At 41.5% G+C, this 20,177-nt stretch overlaps 2 protein-coding genes across 2 annotated transcripts in view; one reads left to right on the forward strand and one right to left on the reverse strand.

Annotated features, from left to right (window-relative positions):
* Positions 1-8,241, forward strand: part of slc18a2 (solute carrier family 18 member 2) — a 41,948-nt gene extending 33,707 nt beyond the window's left edge. The window contains exon 16 of the mRNA XM_023430555.2: positions 1,274-8,241. Coding sequence (XP_023286323.1) covers positions 1,274-1,381 — 108 coding nt within the window. The 3' untranslated portion in view covers positions 1,382-8,241. The remainder of the gene's footprint in view (positions 1-1,273) is intronic.
* The window catches only part of pdzd8 (PDZ domain containing 8), a 49,274-nt gene continuing 37,286 nt past the window's right edge, over positions 8,190-20,177 (reverse strand). Inside the window, exons 4-5 of the mRNA XM_023430571.2 lie at positions 13,908-14,070; positions 8,190-13,751 (exon numbers count right to left, since the gene is read on the reverse strand). Coding sequence (XP_023286339.1) covers positions 11,395-13,751; positions 13,908-14,070 — 2,520 coding nt within the window. The 3' untranslated portion in view covers positions 8,190-11,394. The remainder of the gene's footprint in view (positions 13,752-13,907; positions 14,071-20,177) is intronic.

Here is a 20,177-nt window from a genome sequence, read left to right on the forward strand (position 1 = left end):
TCGCACATGCTCAGTGTATGTGAATGGTCATGTGATATATGTTTTCAGGAGTGTTAGTCTGGATGGACATTATTTCGTCTGGACAGAGATGGTTTTGATTTAAAGTGAAAACATGTCAGTGTGGACGCAGCCTGAGTGAATAGCTTCCCTCTGTGTGTCACATGGATGATGATATACTGTTGGCAATGCAAAAAAAAAGCTTCTATGTGTATTTTGTCTAAACAGTCTCGTAACAAAGGCTAATGACTGATTCACTTTTCTAAGGAAGGAGCTTAATCGTTCCTCTGTCTGCATCTAATACACGATAACAGAGCTGAGTTTTTCTTTTAGCTTTAACTTAACACGTGAACTGTTGTCTGCTCTCTTTTCTCTTACAGAAAAAACACATGAATTACTCATGTGCAAAATCACGTGTGTAAACATGTAATCTCACATGTACATGTGTTTTCTGCACATGTGAAAACATGTTAAAAACACATGTGAAATGTGTGGAACACAAGGGAAATGTGGTTTTGGGACATTTTTGTGGTGTAATGTGTGAAGCCCCATGTGACACCCATACCTAACATTAAACTTAGATTTACATGTGAAATCACAACATAACATGGGCTGTTTCACTACTTTTGTGACATTATCTTTTTCTCATATGAAATTGGTATTCACATATAGAGCTAAAAACCTCAACTATGTGAATTTTGAGATACACGTGTGGTTTCCACATGTGAAACTTAGGTTAACATGTGAAATGTTTCACTTCATGTGTCACTATCATTTTCACTCGCAACGTTTATAATCACATGTAAAATGAAAAACTTGTTGTTGTTAACACATTTGAATGTATATAACGGAAAAACAAATGTGAAATTTAGGTTCACATGTGAAATCACAACATCACATGTGAATGGAAACCTCCACATGGGAATTACGTAATTCACATGTGAAAACAAATGTGAAAATTTGATTCAAGTGTGAAATCACAACCTAACAAGTCACTTGTGAAATATTGATTTTAATGTGTTTTTACCACTAAAGTCAGGAGTTTTTTTCTAATCTTACACACAAGTGCTGGACGACATGACAGCATTTAATAAATTATTTCAACTTGACATGAACTCATCCTTGACCTGGCCAGAAGAGGATTATAACATTATCTTGATAACGGAGCACAAAAACCCCAAAAATTGACATTAAAAGAAGCAGTTCTAGTTTTTACTGAATGAACTTTGACACATGTTGTGGCAGAATCAACACTCTCCATCATCTGTCTTTTCAGGCCATTTTGATGGACTCCAACTGCTCAATGAAGACGATGTCCTACTCCACACAAGGGACATGTTATCAGGGTGAAAACATGGATCCAGAATATGACGACTATGATTAACAGTCCATCAGCGATGCAGGTTAATCCTTCAGAGGATCTATTTTATTGTACAAAAAATGGGAACACAGAAGAAAAAAAATAGCAATGAAACAACAGCAGCCAAGATTTTTCCATGTGAATGTTCTGCGTTCAGTCTTCACTGTTCAGTGTCTTCTTAGCAGTTTACTGGAGCAAACCAAAGTTGTTCTTGATCTGTAGTGGCAAGCGCATTGTGTGAGAGATATTTTTTTAGCCAACAGCCTTATTCAATAGAGAAACATGTCATAAAGCACTTTGTAGACAGTAGGAGGGTGCTGAGCAACAATAGTTTGGTGTGCACATTGGTAGTGTGTTGGGTTATTGTGTGGTTTGTCAGGAAACTGTTGTTTGTGTAAAATCCATGGAGATGTGTTGGCCCGGTCATTGATACAGATCCAGATGTGTTTACTCAGGCCTCTTCAAAACCCAGCTGTTCTTGCTCAGCTGTGTTGGGACATCAAAAACAGAGGAGAAATATATTCTAAAAAGAGAATATAGAGATATAAATATGTGATCTCCTCTTAAATAGAATAGAACCCACATTTTTGCATTTTGGCAACTTCAGAGAGAAAGATAATTCTAAGCTGCAAAATGCACCAACATATTCATTATATCAACACCACAAATCTATATCCACAGCAGGAAGTTCATCAGTACAACACCAGAGTCCTGTCATACTCACCAGTCTGCTGCTTTCAGGTTTATCCATAGACTGTAAATAGAGATGGACGTAGCCTCTGTGACATCACCCACACCCACATTTCTGAAGAGTGGTTTAGAGGCTCAGAGTGAGCTGCTCCACTGTCACCATCTTGGTAGTGCCTGGCTCCGCCCCTAAATCTCCCAGCTAATCCAAAAATGGTCAAAGAGGAGGTGCGTGTGTGGAGCCGAGACTTAGGTGACTTCAGTGTGGAAGGCATATGCTCACCCACCTGTCAAAGAGGCCACGCCCTCAATTCCTAATAGCTTTGAGCCTTAACCTCCTAAGACCCGAACTCTTGCATGGCGTGCATTTTTAATTTCTCTTTGCTATTTAGGCTGTGGGACCTGAGAAAAATGATGTCCACATATGAGGACATTAGTTTTAAATTTTGATTACTGAGTGGCAGTATAATATCCTCATATGTGGTCACCAGGCCCTTGTTGAGAAAAAGTTAGTATTGTGGTCTAGAGAACCCAAAATGTGAGGTCCACATATGTGGACGCCAGGTCCTAGGAGGTTAATAAAATGTAAACAGGTGAGTTATATAAACAGTTGTCATGGAGGAGAAAAATTTGCTCTAGAAACCAAAGCTGTTTTTGTACCAGGCTGTAAACATGTTTATTTCTGCTTTTAAGTTGGACATTTTAACATGGGAGTCTATGGGGACTGACTCAGCCCTTCCTGCTGATCTTTCACTTTCCCTTTATACACTTTATTGTAACACAAACAATGTGAAGTGTCAAGTTTCATTGACAACAGCTGAATGTCTGTGTGGAGGAAGTGGAAAGACTAGAATGAATTGGTGAATGAAAACTATTCCTGACAAAGACAAAGTGAGAGCAACATAGTGGTGAGTATGACATGACTCTTATTAAATCACTTCTAAATGTTGACTTTGTGCAATCTTTCACAATAACTCCATCTTTGCTGCAGGATTCTCACTCCTACTTATGTATGTATTTTGGCCTTGATATCAAAATATGCTGTAACACTTCCTAAACTGCAGTCCCAGTCACAGCTCTCTGTAGACTGTGTCTCAGTGTGTATCCAGATTTCCATCCCCCTAAAGTCAACTTTGTTAGGATGGTTTGTTGTTAGTCAATGAAGTGAATTTGTGCCAAAGTTATACTGTTGTTCTTATAATTAACAGATTTTGCTTCAAACAGATGTGGTCTTAAATGATGTTCCGACCGCGCTTTGACAGAACCACTGTTGTCTGTGGATTAAAACTAGTGGCCATACCTTCATCAGTCACTGTAATCATGTCACTGCACATATTTTAATGCCCTGTGTGATTCAGTGTTAAACATTTTTATAAAATTGGCTCAGTCACAGATGGCAGCAGCTGAAGTTTGTCAGAACATCCATAGAAACGTCTCCCACTTCATCCCCAACACTTACAGACTGTATCTGACAAAAAAATGCGAACATATATAGATAGCTGTTAATAATTAACCTTTTTTTTTATTTTCACGTCAGAAAAAAAGCCCAGGTGTTAATTATGATGTTGCAGTATTTTCTATGAAGGTGATCCAGATCCAGCGTGTTGGTATTGTGCAGACACAGGGAGACAGGAGGGTAGTGTACAGGCCAAAACTGTGGCATCGTAACAAAGCATGTGTGTGTGGATAAATTGAATCTTCAAGTTATTATTTTACAACACTCATCAGATGCACCACACTTTGTAAACAGCATTTTAATTGACACCTCGATGGGTGTACCCACCGGCCACTGACGGGGGGGAGGTGTCGCCGTTCCCTGGTGACCTTGCCACTTACTGTGTGTTTGTGCCCCGAGCCATCATTACTGCTGCTGCCACATGTGAAGTGTGGTGTAGTGGAGTATTCCTGTACACAGTCTATGCTGCAAATTTACAGTCCATTCACACTGGGTTTCAGCAGTATGCATTAAAGAGAGAGTTAGAAGAGAAGATTGATACCAGTCTCTTATCTGTATGGTAAAATATGTAGCTGGAGCCAGCAGCTGCTTAGCTTAGCTTAGCTTATTTTAGCTTAGCTTAGCATAAAGACTGAAAGCATGGGGAAATATATTAAAACATAAAATGTATCTATTTTTACCACTAAAACTGTGTCTTGGTGGAGTGGAACAGCCTCTCCATCAATATCACTACTTTAATCCTTTTTTATTATTTATTTAATTGTTGGTACTTTTGAAATGTCACACTGGAGTAATAAGAGTTTTTTCATAGACATTGTGTACGATAATCAAATTGTATTCTACAGTGTGTGTTTGACATCTCTAACTAAGACCACTGACAATTAGTATGTAGTACTAAGTATGTAAAAAGACAATATGTAAATCAACATCTTTTTTTAAAGTATTATATAAACTTGAATGATACTCAGAGCACAGATCTCCACCCAGACACGTCTGTGAGATCCAGATTATTACCTGGATCTGCATCTGATTTTTCACATTAAGATTCAAACATTATCTCCTGAGAAACTTTTGGAAATGCAGTAAATTGTCTGATCTCACTATGTTAAGGAAAGGGATTGAAAAAACAAAAAACTAAACCCCTTTGCACCAAAATGTAATGAGTTCTTCCCAGTAAAACAAACCGGCACGGGTGGAAACAGAAGCTCTTTGGGGGACGTAATGAGGATCTGCTAATGGCAGGAAGATGAAAAATGTTGAACACTGGTGAAACAAAACAGCTGATAAAATCAAACATCAACTAAAAACTGTTTCCATACAGATACTTAATGTTATTTTACTCGGTTTACGTGAAACCAGAATTTAGGAAAAACCAGCTAACTTTCCTCGGTGCTATGTCGAGTGCTCTACTCTATATGTCAAGATAATGATGGTAGATTTTTATAAAATTCATCCAATCTCATTTACTTTCTGGTTTTCCCACCAGCCCAACACCATGAGAAGAGATTGTATATAGATGTATTAGCTGCGCTGCCGCACTGGGAAAACTTTATGGGAGCTGAAGGGTTTTTTTTTGCCAAGAAACTTAACATTGTTAAACTTATAAATAAAACGGTTCTGTTATAGATAGTAATACATCTTAATATAAAATATTCAGGAACATGTTTCTGGTTTTTCAGAGAGACTGATAAAAGTATGAGAGTGCAGTGAGTCACCACAGTGAGAGGAAATCAGCCCAGGCATGACGACAGGATTCAGCTCTCTGCTGTTCCTCCCCCTCCCCCTCTTTTTTTTATATTACAATTACTATTTAGACCCTATTTCTTCAGGTACCAGGGTGTCCCAGCAGCCTGAACCTGTTGTACCAGAGTAAACAGTATCTACATTATATTATTAGTTTGGAAATGAGGACACACACCTTTCAAAGCAACATGCACATTCAAGCTAATCTAATATCCTGCGGATGGATGGATAGATAGATAGATAGATAGATAGATAGATAGATAGATAGATAGATAGATAGATAGATAGATAGATAGATAGATAGATAGATAGATAGATAGATAGATAGATAGATAGATAGATAGATATTTTAATTATTATAAAATATGTGGTAGATTAAATCAACCAACTAGTTTCTCCCTGATCAGCGCTTAATGAACCGTTTTCCCTGTGATGTCCCTTGAGTTTATCATAGCAAAAGCACCAAGCTCTTTTGTGAGTCATATGTAGAGATGATTTTTGCCCATGTCATCGCGTTTGTTATCAGCTGGTTGTTTTTCTGATTGTTTGTTTTTTCTTCTTCTCTTAAATGTGGTGTTTTTGCTCTGACAGAGTTCTTTCCCAAAAAATGACTATGAAAATGAAACTAAAATACAGACAGATGGATTTTCAGCTCATTACCTTTTGGTGCGATTAAAACACTGTTGGTGTTGCTCTAAATACGTATAGGTACCATGGAAATGTCAACAGCGAAGACTCCATTCTTCTCAGAGTGGTAGGAGAAGTACTCATATTGATTGTGTGTTCTGGATGGTGGGAGACAGCAGAATGAGTTACCATGATGGGGAAATGTGGGAGCAGACACACTGTAATCAGCCTGTCCATCTCAGCACTGGGCTTCAATTACTTTGCGGATGATCACACAATACAGTACCTTCCCTCCTTTCCCTCTCCACGAGACAACAGTGGATCTTACAGCAACGCTGGTACAAAGCTTAACCACATTTTTAATGTCATGTTGCTTTTTTGGGAAGGGGACACTTCTGAGAGGAAAAACAATGTAATGTACTCAAATATGTAAAGAGAACATTTTTGACATTTTCCACAGCTGGAGTAGTGGGAGTGCAGTATTGTTCAGGATGGAGGATAGTGTGCTATTGTTAGTGATAATCTCTGTCCCCATTTTGTTCTAGATTCATTCTAACTGTGCATTAAAGGATGTTGCTGGTAATATCATTTTTATATTATATATTTCTTACTGTCAACATATCCCACTGAAAGTAGTTAAAGGTCTTCCACAGGTATAGCATTGCGCTCCCATATTGTTGCCTTGCACCTACATTACCCAAGATGCAAGTCAACTGCCAGCGTTTGGTTGCAGAGTTGGATGTTGTATGTTAGCAGTGGCTAATGTAGCCTCAAGCTGCTGCAGCAGAGATGAGGAGCAGGCTATAGAGGTGTGGTGAGCTCACCACACCCGTTTCAAACCTGTTCTCTGACAGTGAAGATCAGCTGGAGCAGTTTGTCAGACTTCATACAGCTAACCTCCGAAGAGACTATCGCTTTTATTCAACTTCACATAGAAACAGACCTCGATGTGCACAGATGCCCTTCAAAGATTCACATCCTTAATAGGAATCAATGGACTTGGACTGAATGCAAGTGTTACTGTATGTTCAGACCAAAAGAGGCGAGTGAACTTTGAAGGGACTTGAAGTCATTTGTTTTCTATGTGAGTCGGCAGCTTTTAGCAGAGAGCAGCAGTTTGCCCATTGGTGGTACAGGCGTCAGAAAAAGTCAAAGTTGACTTCAGTCAGCTGAAGTTGAAGTGCTCTGCTCTACAGAGCACTAGAGAACACAACCATGCAAACTTTTGTTCCCAAGCTCAACCGAGGAGAGGTTGATTGCTTATATGACGAGACCCTGTTCGTTTACTGGGACTTAAGTAAAAAAAAAAAAAAACGATGCATAGACAATGGTGTCTCACACTATAGGTGTTCAGATGAGCTGGTGAAGTGTAGGCTGCATAGGAGGGGCTTGTATGCTAACTAGCACCATAGCATGCAAAGCAGTCGTAACAAAACTTGCTAGCTGTTTATTTCATCCACTTCATCTATGTCAGAGCACCCACAAGCTTCAGCAGCGTCTTTGATGGGGATCCAGAGCCAGTTCTTTCACGCTCGCTGCTTTCGGTCTGAACGTGCAGATCAGGGAATCAGAAATGAGGCTAGCTGCTCGGTTCTCATGGCAGACTTCAGAAAGGCTGCAGGGAGCTGCCATATGAAGGCCCACATTAGGAGTGCTTAAAGACAACATGACCTTCCTTCCTGGCTCACATCTCATCCACTCTCATGCCCCCACCAACAACACCTGTGATGTTCTACATGCAGTACTGTTTTCTGTAACATGTTGTTGGTTTTGATCTTTTTATGACATTAAGAAAAATCGCGCTAGCTTTATTAAATGTGAACTGTGCTGATACTAAAAAAAAAAGAAACAATTGAGAAAAAACCTTGAACTCAGGTTATACTTTCCCACGTCCTCTGAAGCTTTTAACTGCATCTCACTCTTCTTTAGTGGTTGAAGTTTTTTAGTGCTCATTAGTTCTCAGTTTTGGTTTGTTTTGTTTTGGACACAGCATTAATTTAGTGTACATAGAAATAACTATACATTCAGTGTTATCATATACTGTACATACTTGAGGAATTTGAGTATAAATACCCATCAGCTGACTTCAGTTTAAAGTATAGGCTTGTATTTGTTCCTGTAAATAAAGCTTTGGCTCAGACTGAGTGTTGGTCCATTGTTAGTCTCATGTTAAATGATATGTGTGGATGTAACTGAAGGTTCAAGTCCATTTTGATGTTTGCTGGTGAAGTGACTCTTGTTTACATTTGCATCACATATTGTGCCTTTAAACTTCTTGTGTGTGTGAGCTGATTAAACCACGAAGCAGAGAGACGGGAATTCATTTGAGCTTGTTTATTCAGGTTATGTACAATAAAGCTTCATCACATGAGCCTTCTTGAAAACTGTTCTATATCCCTCACATACACGAAAAAGAAACAAATACCACCTTGACCTGCTGAAAGCTGTGGTGGGTAAGTCATATTTCGAGTGCAGTTTTAAAGGTTAGGGCTGGGGGAGGGGCAGCAGAAGCATGTGATAATGAGTTCTGAGAAGAGCACATAGTAACAACAACAGCAGCAGCAGCAGCGAAAGCAGAGCCTGTCAGGCCAGAGGAGGGTTTACAGCGGGAGCTCCTCCTCTGAGGTTGTCACTGGTCTCCAGAACCTCAGCTCAGAGACAGATGGTCACACACAACACACAGTTTCAAGAGAAAAGAAGAGAAAAAACACAGACACCGGGATTCAATGCTGATAATCAGTTTCATTTCCTACAAAAATATTGCACAAAATATCTGAATATTCAGTGACTGAGAGAGATTGACAAGAGCAGCCAGTAAGCTTATATCTACATGATTAACAGATCTATTACACTGAAAAGAACAGGGAATGATCCTTTGCCTCCAATCAAAGCCAATTCATGCCTTCCACGTCCACATGTCCAAAGGGGTCCACGTGACGTAACTTCGTCTCTGGCGTAAAGTCCACAAGGGTTTGTGTGGATCCTCACATGTTCACACAACAAGCACACCGACTGTGGATGCTCTTGCTATGCAGCGTATGAATGACATGTTTGTAATGTATTATACGTCCTTGGCCCTTTTCTTTTTAAGCTGTCACACACACTCTTTTCTTTTTTGACTTTGTCCTGTTGTTCAACCAAACAAAACAAACTGACGAGCTCCTCTTCAGCTGGCCACACCCACCCCGAGGTCACCAGGGATCAAGGCTCTTATCCCATTAGATAATTCTCTGTTTGGTCTTTTGTACTTTTCCCAAGAAAATCTAAAGTTATCTCAAGAAAACCCTCAAGGTGGTGGTTCCCTCCGTCAGCCTCCATCAGGCCACGAGGAAACAATGTGACTAAAGAACATTTTAAGCCGTTATGTGCTGTGTTTCAGGTAACTTGGTGCATCTTTCCTCGTCACTCCATCCCACGCTCTTAACAGGTCAGCAGTCCATCATCATCCAGCTGCCCACTTGATCTGTGAGTGCTGTTCCTACGACTGCTGCAACTACCACGTTCAAATGGGCAAAAAACAAAAACACAGTGTGGAGTTAATTTGTTTATTTCTTAATGAAACTTATTCTTTCGTTCAGTCATGAAGGGGTTGGAGTATACTGGTCCATGACAATGTAGTTGGAAACAAAAAAAGGTATCGGTGCTAAAAAGGTTGGAGTTTTCATGATGTGTCATCCAATGTGTTCACAGGCTGAACTCCAGGAACTTGATGGTGTTGCACTCATTCTTGTGGTTAGACAAAAAAAAGTTTTGCACCTGTGCTTACTGCCTGTGCCGGACAGGCCTAGATTCTGCTGTCCAATGTTCAAGACTTGATCCTACTTTTCCAAAAATGCCATTCAACAGCCCTCAGAGATGGTTTATAAAGGCGCCAGGTTGTGCTGCTGAAAAACGTGGTCCAGGGGCCAGCTGGGTCAACACATGGTCTCTAGCAAAAAAAAGATTTCAAACTGGCTCAACCTTTAATATCAGCGTGACCCAGCAGGGCGGGTCGCTGGCACAGTGTACATTCTTGGTGGAGAGCAACATATTTCTACTGTTTACCTTGTAACTGTCAGGAAAAACCTTGCAGTTGAAGCCCCTGATAAGATTCTGTTACTCCAGTCAGGCTTCCTGGATGTTGTTTAATAATCTGGTTTTTTGAACGCAGGGCTGGTTGGCAGCTATCTCTCAATCAGATGTTGTCCCTGCACTGGTACATCTCCTCTTACTGAGTTCTGCCTGTACGCCTGTTTGAATGTCCCAATTCTGATGCACTGACACCAACACCTGCTGACCGCTGCTGATCGTTTTAGAGAGCTATCACACTCAACCTCACTGAATATCCACAATCACACTCAATTATATTTCTGCCAGAAATATGTGATGCTTCACTGCTTGGCAAAACAACCATCAGGATAAAGACAGAAAAGAAAGAAAGAGAAGGACATCACCAAACAGATTATAGGTATTCTTCATTTTTCCTTTGATACACAAGAGTGAGATACTTTCTCTTCACAGGCAGTTATTCTCCACAGTCTCTCTGGAGTGAAGAGATGTACGGTGTCGCAGTGTAACAGGCCAGGAAGTGGAGGGTGGGGACGGGTGGTGCCAAACTGTTATACTGTATATACAGTCACACAGAAAGGGCTGAACATACATTCATTCATGAAAACAACTCATGAAGACACACACAATTATGTGCCTTTCTCACATTTCACCCAAGATTAGTTATGTGCCTTAGTTTAGTTAGTTAGTTAGTTAAGTTAGGGCTGTTCTTAACAGAACGTTATTACTTGGCAAAACAAAACAAAACATGGAAATATATATATCTTTAAAAAAAAAAGAAATGCTGAAAGATGTTTGGCTTCACTAACACAGACAAATAGACCAAAGGGAAGAGGCAAATTATATACGAGGTTCCACTAATAATTATGCAGCTGCTGAAATCCCAAAGAGCTTAGTGAGGAGGGAAAGTCACTTCTGAAATCCAAATATATCACAGTAAAAAAAAAAAAAAAGATATGTGTGACTGCTTCAGGTCCTTGGAGGTCTAAACCTGCTTTTCCTTTGTAGTGTTCACAACAAGCAAATATTCAACATTGTCCTCGATGATTCAGTCGACCGAAGAAAAGTGCACATCTTCCAAAGTCCTCATGGTGAAGCAGTTACAGACAGGACGGTGAACTGAACCCAATGCTTACAATGAGGTGTTGAAGCCACAGAAAAGCAAAAGTAGAGGATAAACGTGCAGCACTACTGAGGGCAGGTGATAATGTAGTTGTCGAGCTTCCCTTTAAAAACTCAGAAACACATGGAAAAGCATGGAAACGGCATCACACTGTGCAAATCAAAACACCAATGACACGTTCACCATGAATCTGTCAGGAGGAGATTCCTTTAACCAACATTTGTTTTCTCCTCAGAATGAAGTGAACCACACTTCCCCACTATTAACACCATCCCCACCATTATCTAAACAGGACACAGTTCTGCAGGGAGACATGAGTCCAAACAATCCTCTTCCTTCTGTCTCTAGTCTTATTCAGTGGAGAGCTTCCACACAGATCTGCTCCTCAGTAATGTCATCCAACAGCTGCACCTCCACAGGGCTGCAGATGTCACTGTCATAGACCTCTGTTCCTATCAGGGCCTCCTCCTCCAGACCCTCTCCTTTTCCTTTAAAGCCTTGCTGCTCTGAAGGAGAGGTGCTCTCTACTGACTCCAGGTCCTCGATGCCCGCCCGGTAGTGAATCATTAGCAAGGTAAGGGCCTGCAGTCTCTCCCCAGACTTGGCCAGGGCAGTACTGATGAGGGCCTTGCGCCGGGCATCTGTGGCCTCCCTCTCCTCCAGCAGGAGGGCGTTGTTGTGCTCCAGCTCCTGGTCAATTTCCTGCTGCAGCTTATCCAGCATCAGCTCCAGCTTCTGGGAGCGCTCGTCTGTGGGCAGCCCCCGGTACAGGTCGCGTCCTATCTCCTTCACAGCAATGAACACACTGTCGTCCAACCCACCTTCCTTGCGTACAAGTTTACTGCTGCCACCACTGCTGGCAGGCTGTTTGGAGGGACTGGCACCACTGGTGTAGGTCTCAGTGTCACTGCTCTCATTGTCAGAAGTGTTGGGTGTATGCTTGGGTGAGGGCTCCACCGCTCCAGGAACCACATCAGCCACCTGTTCAACTAGCCGAGTCTTGGGTACCTGGCGAAGGTTAAGCAGGCGGGAGCTGGTGTTGATGATGTGGCGTGTCAGGCCAGTGGTGGCCCGGTTTATGGTTGATTTGGCTTCAGGGTCAGCTCCACGACGTTCAGTCGCTGCCACACAGAAGGGGTTTTCAGAGAGGCACTTGTCCTGGCACTTCTTGTGGCAGACGTAGGCGCAGACCATACACTGAGAGGCTGCCTTGGTCCAAACTTTCTTCTTGCAGTACTCACACCAGGTGGGGTTCTGGAACTGGGTGTCCTGGAAGTTGTGACGAACCTCCACCTGCATGGTGCTGTAGGCCAAGTCATCACGTGGTGCAGAGGGGACATGCTCCCGCTCCCTCTCCTTTAGATCCTCGTCATGAAGACTCCCCTCTCGCTCCCTCTCCACCAGCCCCCCTGGATACTCAAAGTCCCCCTCAGCCAAGTAACAGAAGTTCAGAGTGATGTCTCCGTAACACAGTTTCTCGTTGAAGCCTTTGTGGGAGCTGAGGCTGCGCAATGCGGTGCGGCTGACGTTAGCTCTGGGCTCTGGAGGCCCCAGCCTAAAGGTGCTCTGGTACTCTGCTGAAGATGTGGCCATACACTCCAGGGCTACGTGTTCCAGCTGGAGGCTGACATGACCCAGGCACAACAAACTACCCAGCTTAAAGGGATCTTTGCACCACAAGGCCACGTTAAGGTACTTGTGGTTGCTCTCTACCTCAAACACCATAGAGGCTTTGGGCCAGCGTGCTGTCTGGTTACGAAACATGGTTTCTGGGGACTCCAAGATGGAGTGGTCCTCCAGACTGTCCCGTGTGCTGCATGAGCTTTCTGAAGCTTTGTCCTTTGCTTGATCAGCCTTGCTGCTGCTGGTCACAGTGGGGGGGACTGGCAGCTCATCAGTGGACTCTGCTGGTCTGGTGGACTGCTTTGCCTCAGCCTGTTTGACACAGATCTTCTCAGTGCCAGCCTTGTCCTCTGTGGCTCCAGAGAGAGGAGCTTTTTCTGGAGATTTTTCAGAAGCACTGGTGGTGTTGGTCACAACAGGAGCAACAGCAGCAGTAGCAGTTGTGACAGAGTCAACACCTTCTAAAAGACTGGTTTCTGAGGAGGCTGATGTCAACCTTATCTGAGGTCTTGGTGGCACTGGGGGGCGAGAGGGAGGAGGTGGGGGAGGAATTGTTGGGCGCTGCAGACCCTCCCCTGCATCACTACTGGTCTTATGTGGTGAGGGCTTTGGTGACTCTTTGGGCTGAGGCTTGAGTGGTGACTGAAGACCCACCAGGTTTAACTTGCGGTTGAGAATGGGTGATATGGTACCGAGGGGCTTAGAGGCCAAGGTGGCCACAGTCCTTTTGGGGCTTTGGTTTACTGTGAGCAAGAATTCCTCCTTAGTGTCACTGGTATTTGTGGTACTGTTGTTAGGGCCACCAGTGTGGCCAGGTTTGTCCACAATCAACTCTTCAAACTCAGAGTCCATGTCTTTGCTGTCGGACATGTCAGACAGGGTGGTTATGGGGGCTGGGTCCTCCTCATAACCACCAGGCTGGGGAATAAAACCTGTTTCCTCAAGCTGCCCAAACCCTTCCTGAAGAGTTCCCAAGGTTCCCAAAGAGGAAGTCTGGTGACGAACCGGCCTCTCATACAGCACCAACACCCTGTCTCCGGCCTGCTTCAGCAGTTTGGGCACTTGAACTGAGGATGTCACTTTGACACCTGTCAACAAACAACAAAAGGAAACAGGTTTTCAGTCAGTAGGGCACAACTGAATAAAAATCACCAAATTCAGTGCTTGTAAGAATAGCTTGTGATATTAACAAAATGGTTATGACATTATGACTGATTATTAATGTGTGCAGTGATATGTGAGACCTCCAATGGCGATGAGGCGATCACCCTTTTGCAGATCTGCCAAGTGTGCGGGGGAGTTGGGCGTGACCGTCTCAATGCTGACGTGGACTGCGTCGCCCTCAGTGGCAGGAACATGCCTGAAGGTCATCCCCACGCTGCCACATGGCCCCTTGATGACCTCCGTCTGAGGCACACAGGAGAAAGCAGAGCAGTGAACACCAGTACTGATTTAGAGGATCTGCTTTATGTACTGGTAGTATTGCAGTGTGCTTAATGCATGATCAGTTCTAAGAGGTTAAATCTCTTTGGCAACACAAAGAAGGAAATTCTCTTTTGACCAAATTTTTTAAATTAATATTTTTCAATATTTATGGATAACCTCAGGTTATATATATATATATATATATATATATATGAGATTTGAGTGAGCTGTGAAAATCAGGTTGGAAGAGTAGAAAATACCGTATTAAAAAAAATATTAATTTATTATTTATTTTATTATTATTAATTATTATTTTTTCCTCAGTGTGTTTGGTAAAGAAGATTTTGCAAAATAAAATACTGTATGATTTGTATTTATGATTATTTATGGTAAAAACATGAACGTTGTCCATGCTGGACTGGAGAAAGGTGTGCCACACGTTGTTTTATTATGGATGATTCATTGGTAATAACTGTGCATAATTTACTTGTTAGAGGGGTTACGAGCAGGTTAATGTATCTGGGTGAGCGGTACATCAACCAGAGTGTGTGTTAAATAACTGTTCCAGATGAAACTGACACCATGGCTCAAGGAAAAAGATTAACTAGGGAAAGAAGTATTGAGAGAGAGAAGAAGGAGACAGGTACAGTTTCTTTATTCACAGAGAGACAACAAAACATGCTAATTAGTAAAGACAATTGTTTAAAGGTTAAAATTAAAATAATACAATAGTTTAACCAGAACAGGTTTGCATTAAAGGTTCCCTGTGGAGTTCGTGACCTGTAGTAGCACTTTGGAACTGTTAATGAGTATCAGTTATTTATAATTTGATATTATAGAGCCCCAAAGTATAATCCCATTTTTTGGTGAGTGGCTCTGAATGAGATATTGAATGTTTATGTTTGTCTACAACCTACAACTAACAGGGACTGCACATTTCTTTAGTCCAGATGCAAAAGAATAATAATGAGAATAAACTGTAAGATGACAAGTGTTTCAAGTGCATCACTGACACCTGCCCCCAGCACATTCATGAGAGACTCAAACGGAAAGTGGCAATTCTGTGGGAGAGGAGAAAGCTGCAATTAAACCTCCATCCCCGGCTGCCTTGATAACTGCAGTCCAAGTCACAGATCCCACAACACACCTGTTGTGATGCGGAGTTGACCTGCTTTATGCCTGACAGGTTGTTTGTCACACAGCGCACGTACATTATCAAGACATTGGCACCTCCTATGCTGATCGTCAGCGGTGAATGTAAACCTGTACACTTTTAACTGTGATTGGTGGAGACTGTCAGCTTACTGAAGATGTATGGTGTGATCTAGGTGCAGGTAAACAGCTAAATGAGGCAGAGGAGGAGGAGAGAAAGGACAAAGACAGTACAAGCGTCCTGGTTTAAAAGCCAGAAACAGATGGACGACATGATGTGGGTAGACGGAGACGAATGACTGTAATTTCCTCTGCTGTCATGTGTTACGGTTCTGGTGGAGGGAAGTGATTGAGTTAGGGCTGGCCTCTAATAAACAGATGATCTATACAAGCTGGAGAGCCCTGATCATAAGCATAACTGACGCTGCCACATTTCTATATACCCTGCTCCCCTCCGTTTATGAGCCACTTTCATTCACAAAAATGTTATCAAAGAGCAAATATCATCCAATCAGCAAGCCAGAGGCAGCTGTCGGAGTCACAGGACTTTCCCTAATGACTATTAAACTGAATGTTGCCATGCCGATAAAAACAAACGTGGTCACAGCCATGATGATGATAGAATGGTTTATTTTATAGTTGATTTTGCTAACATTTAATCTGCAGATTCATTCATGAGGTTCACCCCATGTGGAGAAACTATCTGCACAGGACACATCAACAGGCCTGGACCACGCATCACAAACACAAGAAAATTGGTGAATAGTAAAAAAGTTGTATGACATCACTCCTATGTGCTGACAACAAGTCTGTTCAGGTGAGTAGTTCTTGCAACCCGGTGACTCCAGTATATCAGTAACTTTCAAGGTTTTATATGCCAAGAGCTTCTGCTTCACCATTTGGTGTGTGTGTGTGTGTGTGTGTGTGTCTCGATGGTTAATCGAATCTGGCCATGTTACAGCTCTTCCATGAAGACTGTAACAACATTTAAAAGGCAATAGAGAAAATATGGAGGCTAAAGGCCTATTCAGCTTCACATCACACATGACTGTGGGCAATGTTCTGAAGACTGTGTACAAGAAAAGGAGAAATCACTGGAACATCAAATGTATCCACAATACGCAACTGATAATAATAATAATCCAGTCCATCTCACAGGGTTATCACAACTGTGGAGCAGCAGATCTGATCACAAACATATGGACAAATATATTACACTATACAGTCTTATGTTTATTTAACATATTTACATTACACTCCAAAATGTAACATCTCGATACATTTGAGTTAATTATATTGTTGTATTTTATGTTTCAGGTGTTTTTTATAATATATAATATTATTGTATTTTATGTCAAAGATGGTTTTTTATCATATATAATTATACTAATGTACTTTACGTTTCAAATTGTTGTTTTTTTTACAACATATAATTGTGTTATAACCCTTTTTTACAATTTTTTTTTTCCAGGTATAAGCGATGCTGCCACTCAACAACAGTTGAGTTTTGAAAGCATAGAGGACCATCTAAATAAAACCAAAATAATAAATGTTTTAAACCTTGACAAACAATGACTAAAGAAAAAACACACATTCTTCTTCAGTGTTATTTTGCTCTTTGAGGAAGAACCACTGAAAGGTGTGTGTAGGTGCTGAACATCCCTAATTGGAGCAGCTCTGTAGCTGTGTGTATACAGCTGCACCATGTGGCCATTGTGCCTTCAACAAATTTACAAAGGAGGGTGTAAGTCCATTGTGCTGAAGTGCAAATAGAGGCAATCTCCCTTTTATACACACCACCAATATATGCACAGTCACAGACTCTCATATGGACCTAATTATATGTGAGGGCTATCCTACAGCTCTCCAGCAGCAGCACTGCTTCCACACATATAAAGCTTTCTTCTCTTAGGTCCAAATTCAGTTTACAGTTTTGTCCAAGTCTGAATAAAGCAAAGGAATGATTGTCAAGTCCAACAATACAAAATTACAAGAACACCTCTGAGTATAATACATTTTTTAATACATGTCCAGCATCACAATCTGGCTAAAATATGTGTGGGAGTGCATGCTGTGCCGCTTATCCATTGTATTCATCAAAGCCGTAAACCCAGGCTTGGTTACTGTGCTGAGAGGCATCATATCTTTCCCTGTGAGCTCTGTTATTGCCTGAGTAATTTCCCTGTGCCGATTTGAATCACGTTCATATGGAATTATGCTTTCAAGTCAGTGATCCTTGTCAGGTGGTATTTGGCTTACTGGACACACTGGTGGTCGGCATTTTAGCCATGCAACTGTGGTACATGGCTTGGTTGTGCTGATACAGGATAGTTGTGTTGCCCCATAACGTAGCAATGGTAGCAAGGCAGGTTATACCTGACGCTGTGCAGCATCTTCTTTTTTTAAAGCCAAAATATTTCCACATAACCGACATACTGCTGCTCTGACACTGAAGTTTCCGCGATGCCAGGTTCTGTCATTGTACAACAGGTCAAAGTGAAGCGTGCCAAGTTGTTGCTCCCTCTTTTAGCTGACTACTCTACTCTGGCTTGCATGTCACATGACCAGAGTGTAATCGCAGGCTTTGCAGTTAGAAAATCACACTTTATCATATCGTAATATTATCGCAAAAGCAATAGCTCAGCCCTGGTCTGGTTCAGCAATCAAAACAAAGGTTAGCATGAATCTCAGCTCCAGCTCTTCCCTGAGTCTCTGTCCTCCGTACAGAGTCGCTCAAACACTGACTGTAAATGTCAAACTGCTTTATTCAGTGTTTTTAACGGTTCTAATTAGCAGGTCTGTTTGATTTCCTGAACCACTGATACTGAAGGAATCCAAACCGGGAGGAGCTTGCGGTAATGGTGATGAAGACAACAACTCCCATGATCAAATGCCATTTCATGATGTCACCCAATGCCATTTTTTGTGATTGTTTTTAAATAAGGGACCGCTGGAGGCAGAAGTTACAGACTGTGTAGCATCTGTTTTTTATTCCATCCTTTCTGATCACTATCTTACACATATTTTCTTTATACTGCACACTGAACCTCTGCACATCACCTGGTCAATACATTGCAAATTACTGCACAAAACTCTACAGATAATTCATTTCAACATTGAATAACTCTAATCCTTATTTTTATATTCTTTCATGTTCTATTGTTCTTCTCTATTTTCTATTTATGCTTCTTGATGTAAAGTACTTGCTTTCTCTTTCTTTATAAATATATATATTTTTGTTTCTTGCTATGAAGCAAACGCTTGGTAACATGATTCTGATTGTAAAGCGTGATGAATCCTCTCTCCACTGACTTCCCTGAGAGAAGTTGCTGTTTGCTGACTTTAATTGTTGTGTAGTAGAGCTTTCTCTCGGGGCTGAGCAGCAGGACTAACCTCGTTAAAATTGACTAAGACAACGAGCAGCTCTCGCTAACTCGTCTCTGTGCACGAAAGACAAACAAAGAACACAGCAGCCCCGAAATGGCCAGATGTAAATGATGCAATTTACCATTTATTTCAGCAAATCCACCCTCACTTTTATCTGCACTGCCACAGAGAACAAATGAAAGGTTAATATGTTCAAATGGCAGCTATCACTGCTTTAAAGTTCTCTCCTTTACCTCCAGGACAAACACCCAGACAAGTCTTCCTTTGATCCCTCTAATAAAACTCCATTGTGATAAAAGACATCCATTTCACTTTCTGTTCCACTCTGATTTAACATTGTCTTCTCCCCACAAAAGTGGATCAACACACACTAATAAAGTCGATCAACATAATGCTGCGTTCTTTCTTCTTTTTGTCACAGATAATGCAATGGTTTGTAAAGTTCTGAAAATCTTTCTATTTTTATCTGAATTAACTTTATTGTGGGGAATGTGGATTGATCAATAACAGCGAATATCGAAAGTGAAGTCTGGTGAATTTGTGTATTTTTCTTTCTGTCAATAAATTCCATGTGCAGACCTAAACCAACATTGACTGTGTCTTACTGACAAGGATTATGTGTCCAAAGCCACATACATCTTATTCCTCTGTGCCTGAGCTCCACTGTTGCACTGGTTGACATGTTCTTTTAATCAACACAGTGCTAATAAAACACTCTCATAGAAATACTTCTGAGAACCTCTCAGAGCTGCTGAACTTCTAACTACAAGATATAAACCCCTGGTAAGACTCAGACCCAGAAAGTCCAGACTGCAGTTCATAAACACACAGAGAGAAACAGGTAGAGTTCTGGAACAAAGGTCTATGGACTGCTGAGACAAAATCAACCCCTGTCTAGACCAATCTGACAAAGAGGCGGCCGAGTCACATGATCTCAGTCTGGGCGACAGTACACCTGCTTTAAGACCAGACTACAGACAGAGACACTGCAACAGGAACTGGAGGACGCTGCAGTGAAGGGAGGATGGACTTCTGATGTCTAGAAAAGTCGGCAAAACACAGTAGTGAACGTTCTGTGTTTCCATTGAGTGATGTTATGTGAATAAAGTTGGGTTTTCTCCTCTTGCCACATCGTCAACTGTCTCCCTGAGGCCTGACAACGGGAGCCACGACTTGAATGTGAAAAAATTCTTTCCATTCCACTTGAGTGAAATATTGCTTTGTGGAGTAGTCTACCTAATGTGAGCATATAAATTGTGACATTTGAGAGTTTTTTCGAAAGTCATGTGTTTCCATCACTGTTTTTTTAAGCGGGATAATGGAAACACACCAACTGACTGTGCAGTATTTTCCTCTAAATATTAAATATGTGTCTCTGTTTGATTACTTTTGAATCCCTAAACTTTGGGCAATGTGTTTTAAAAAATCCTCTATCTCCCAAAAATTAGAGCTGAGACTTGGCACTTTAATGTTGTATCTATTATTTCATTTCAGACTGAATGTGCTGAAGCTCAGAGTCATATATTTGACTATCATGTGTTGTACTGACC

Source organism: Seriola lalandi, unplaced genomic scaffold (genome assembly GCF_002814215.2).
Source record: "Seriola lalandi dorsalis isolate HSWRI2012SDOR001 ecotype SW California unplaced genomic scaffold, Sedor1 jcf7180002054907, whole genome shotgun sequence".
Lineage (NCBI taxonomy): Eukaryota > Metazoa > Chordata > Actinopteri > Carangiformes > Carangidae > Seriola > Seriola lalandi.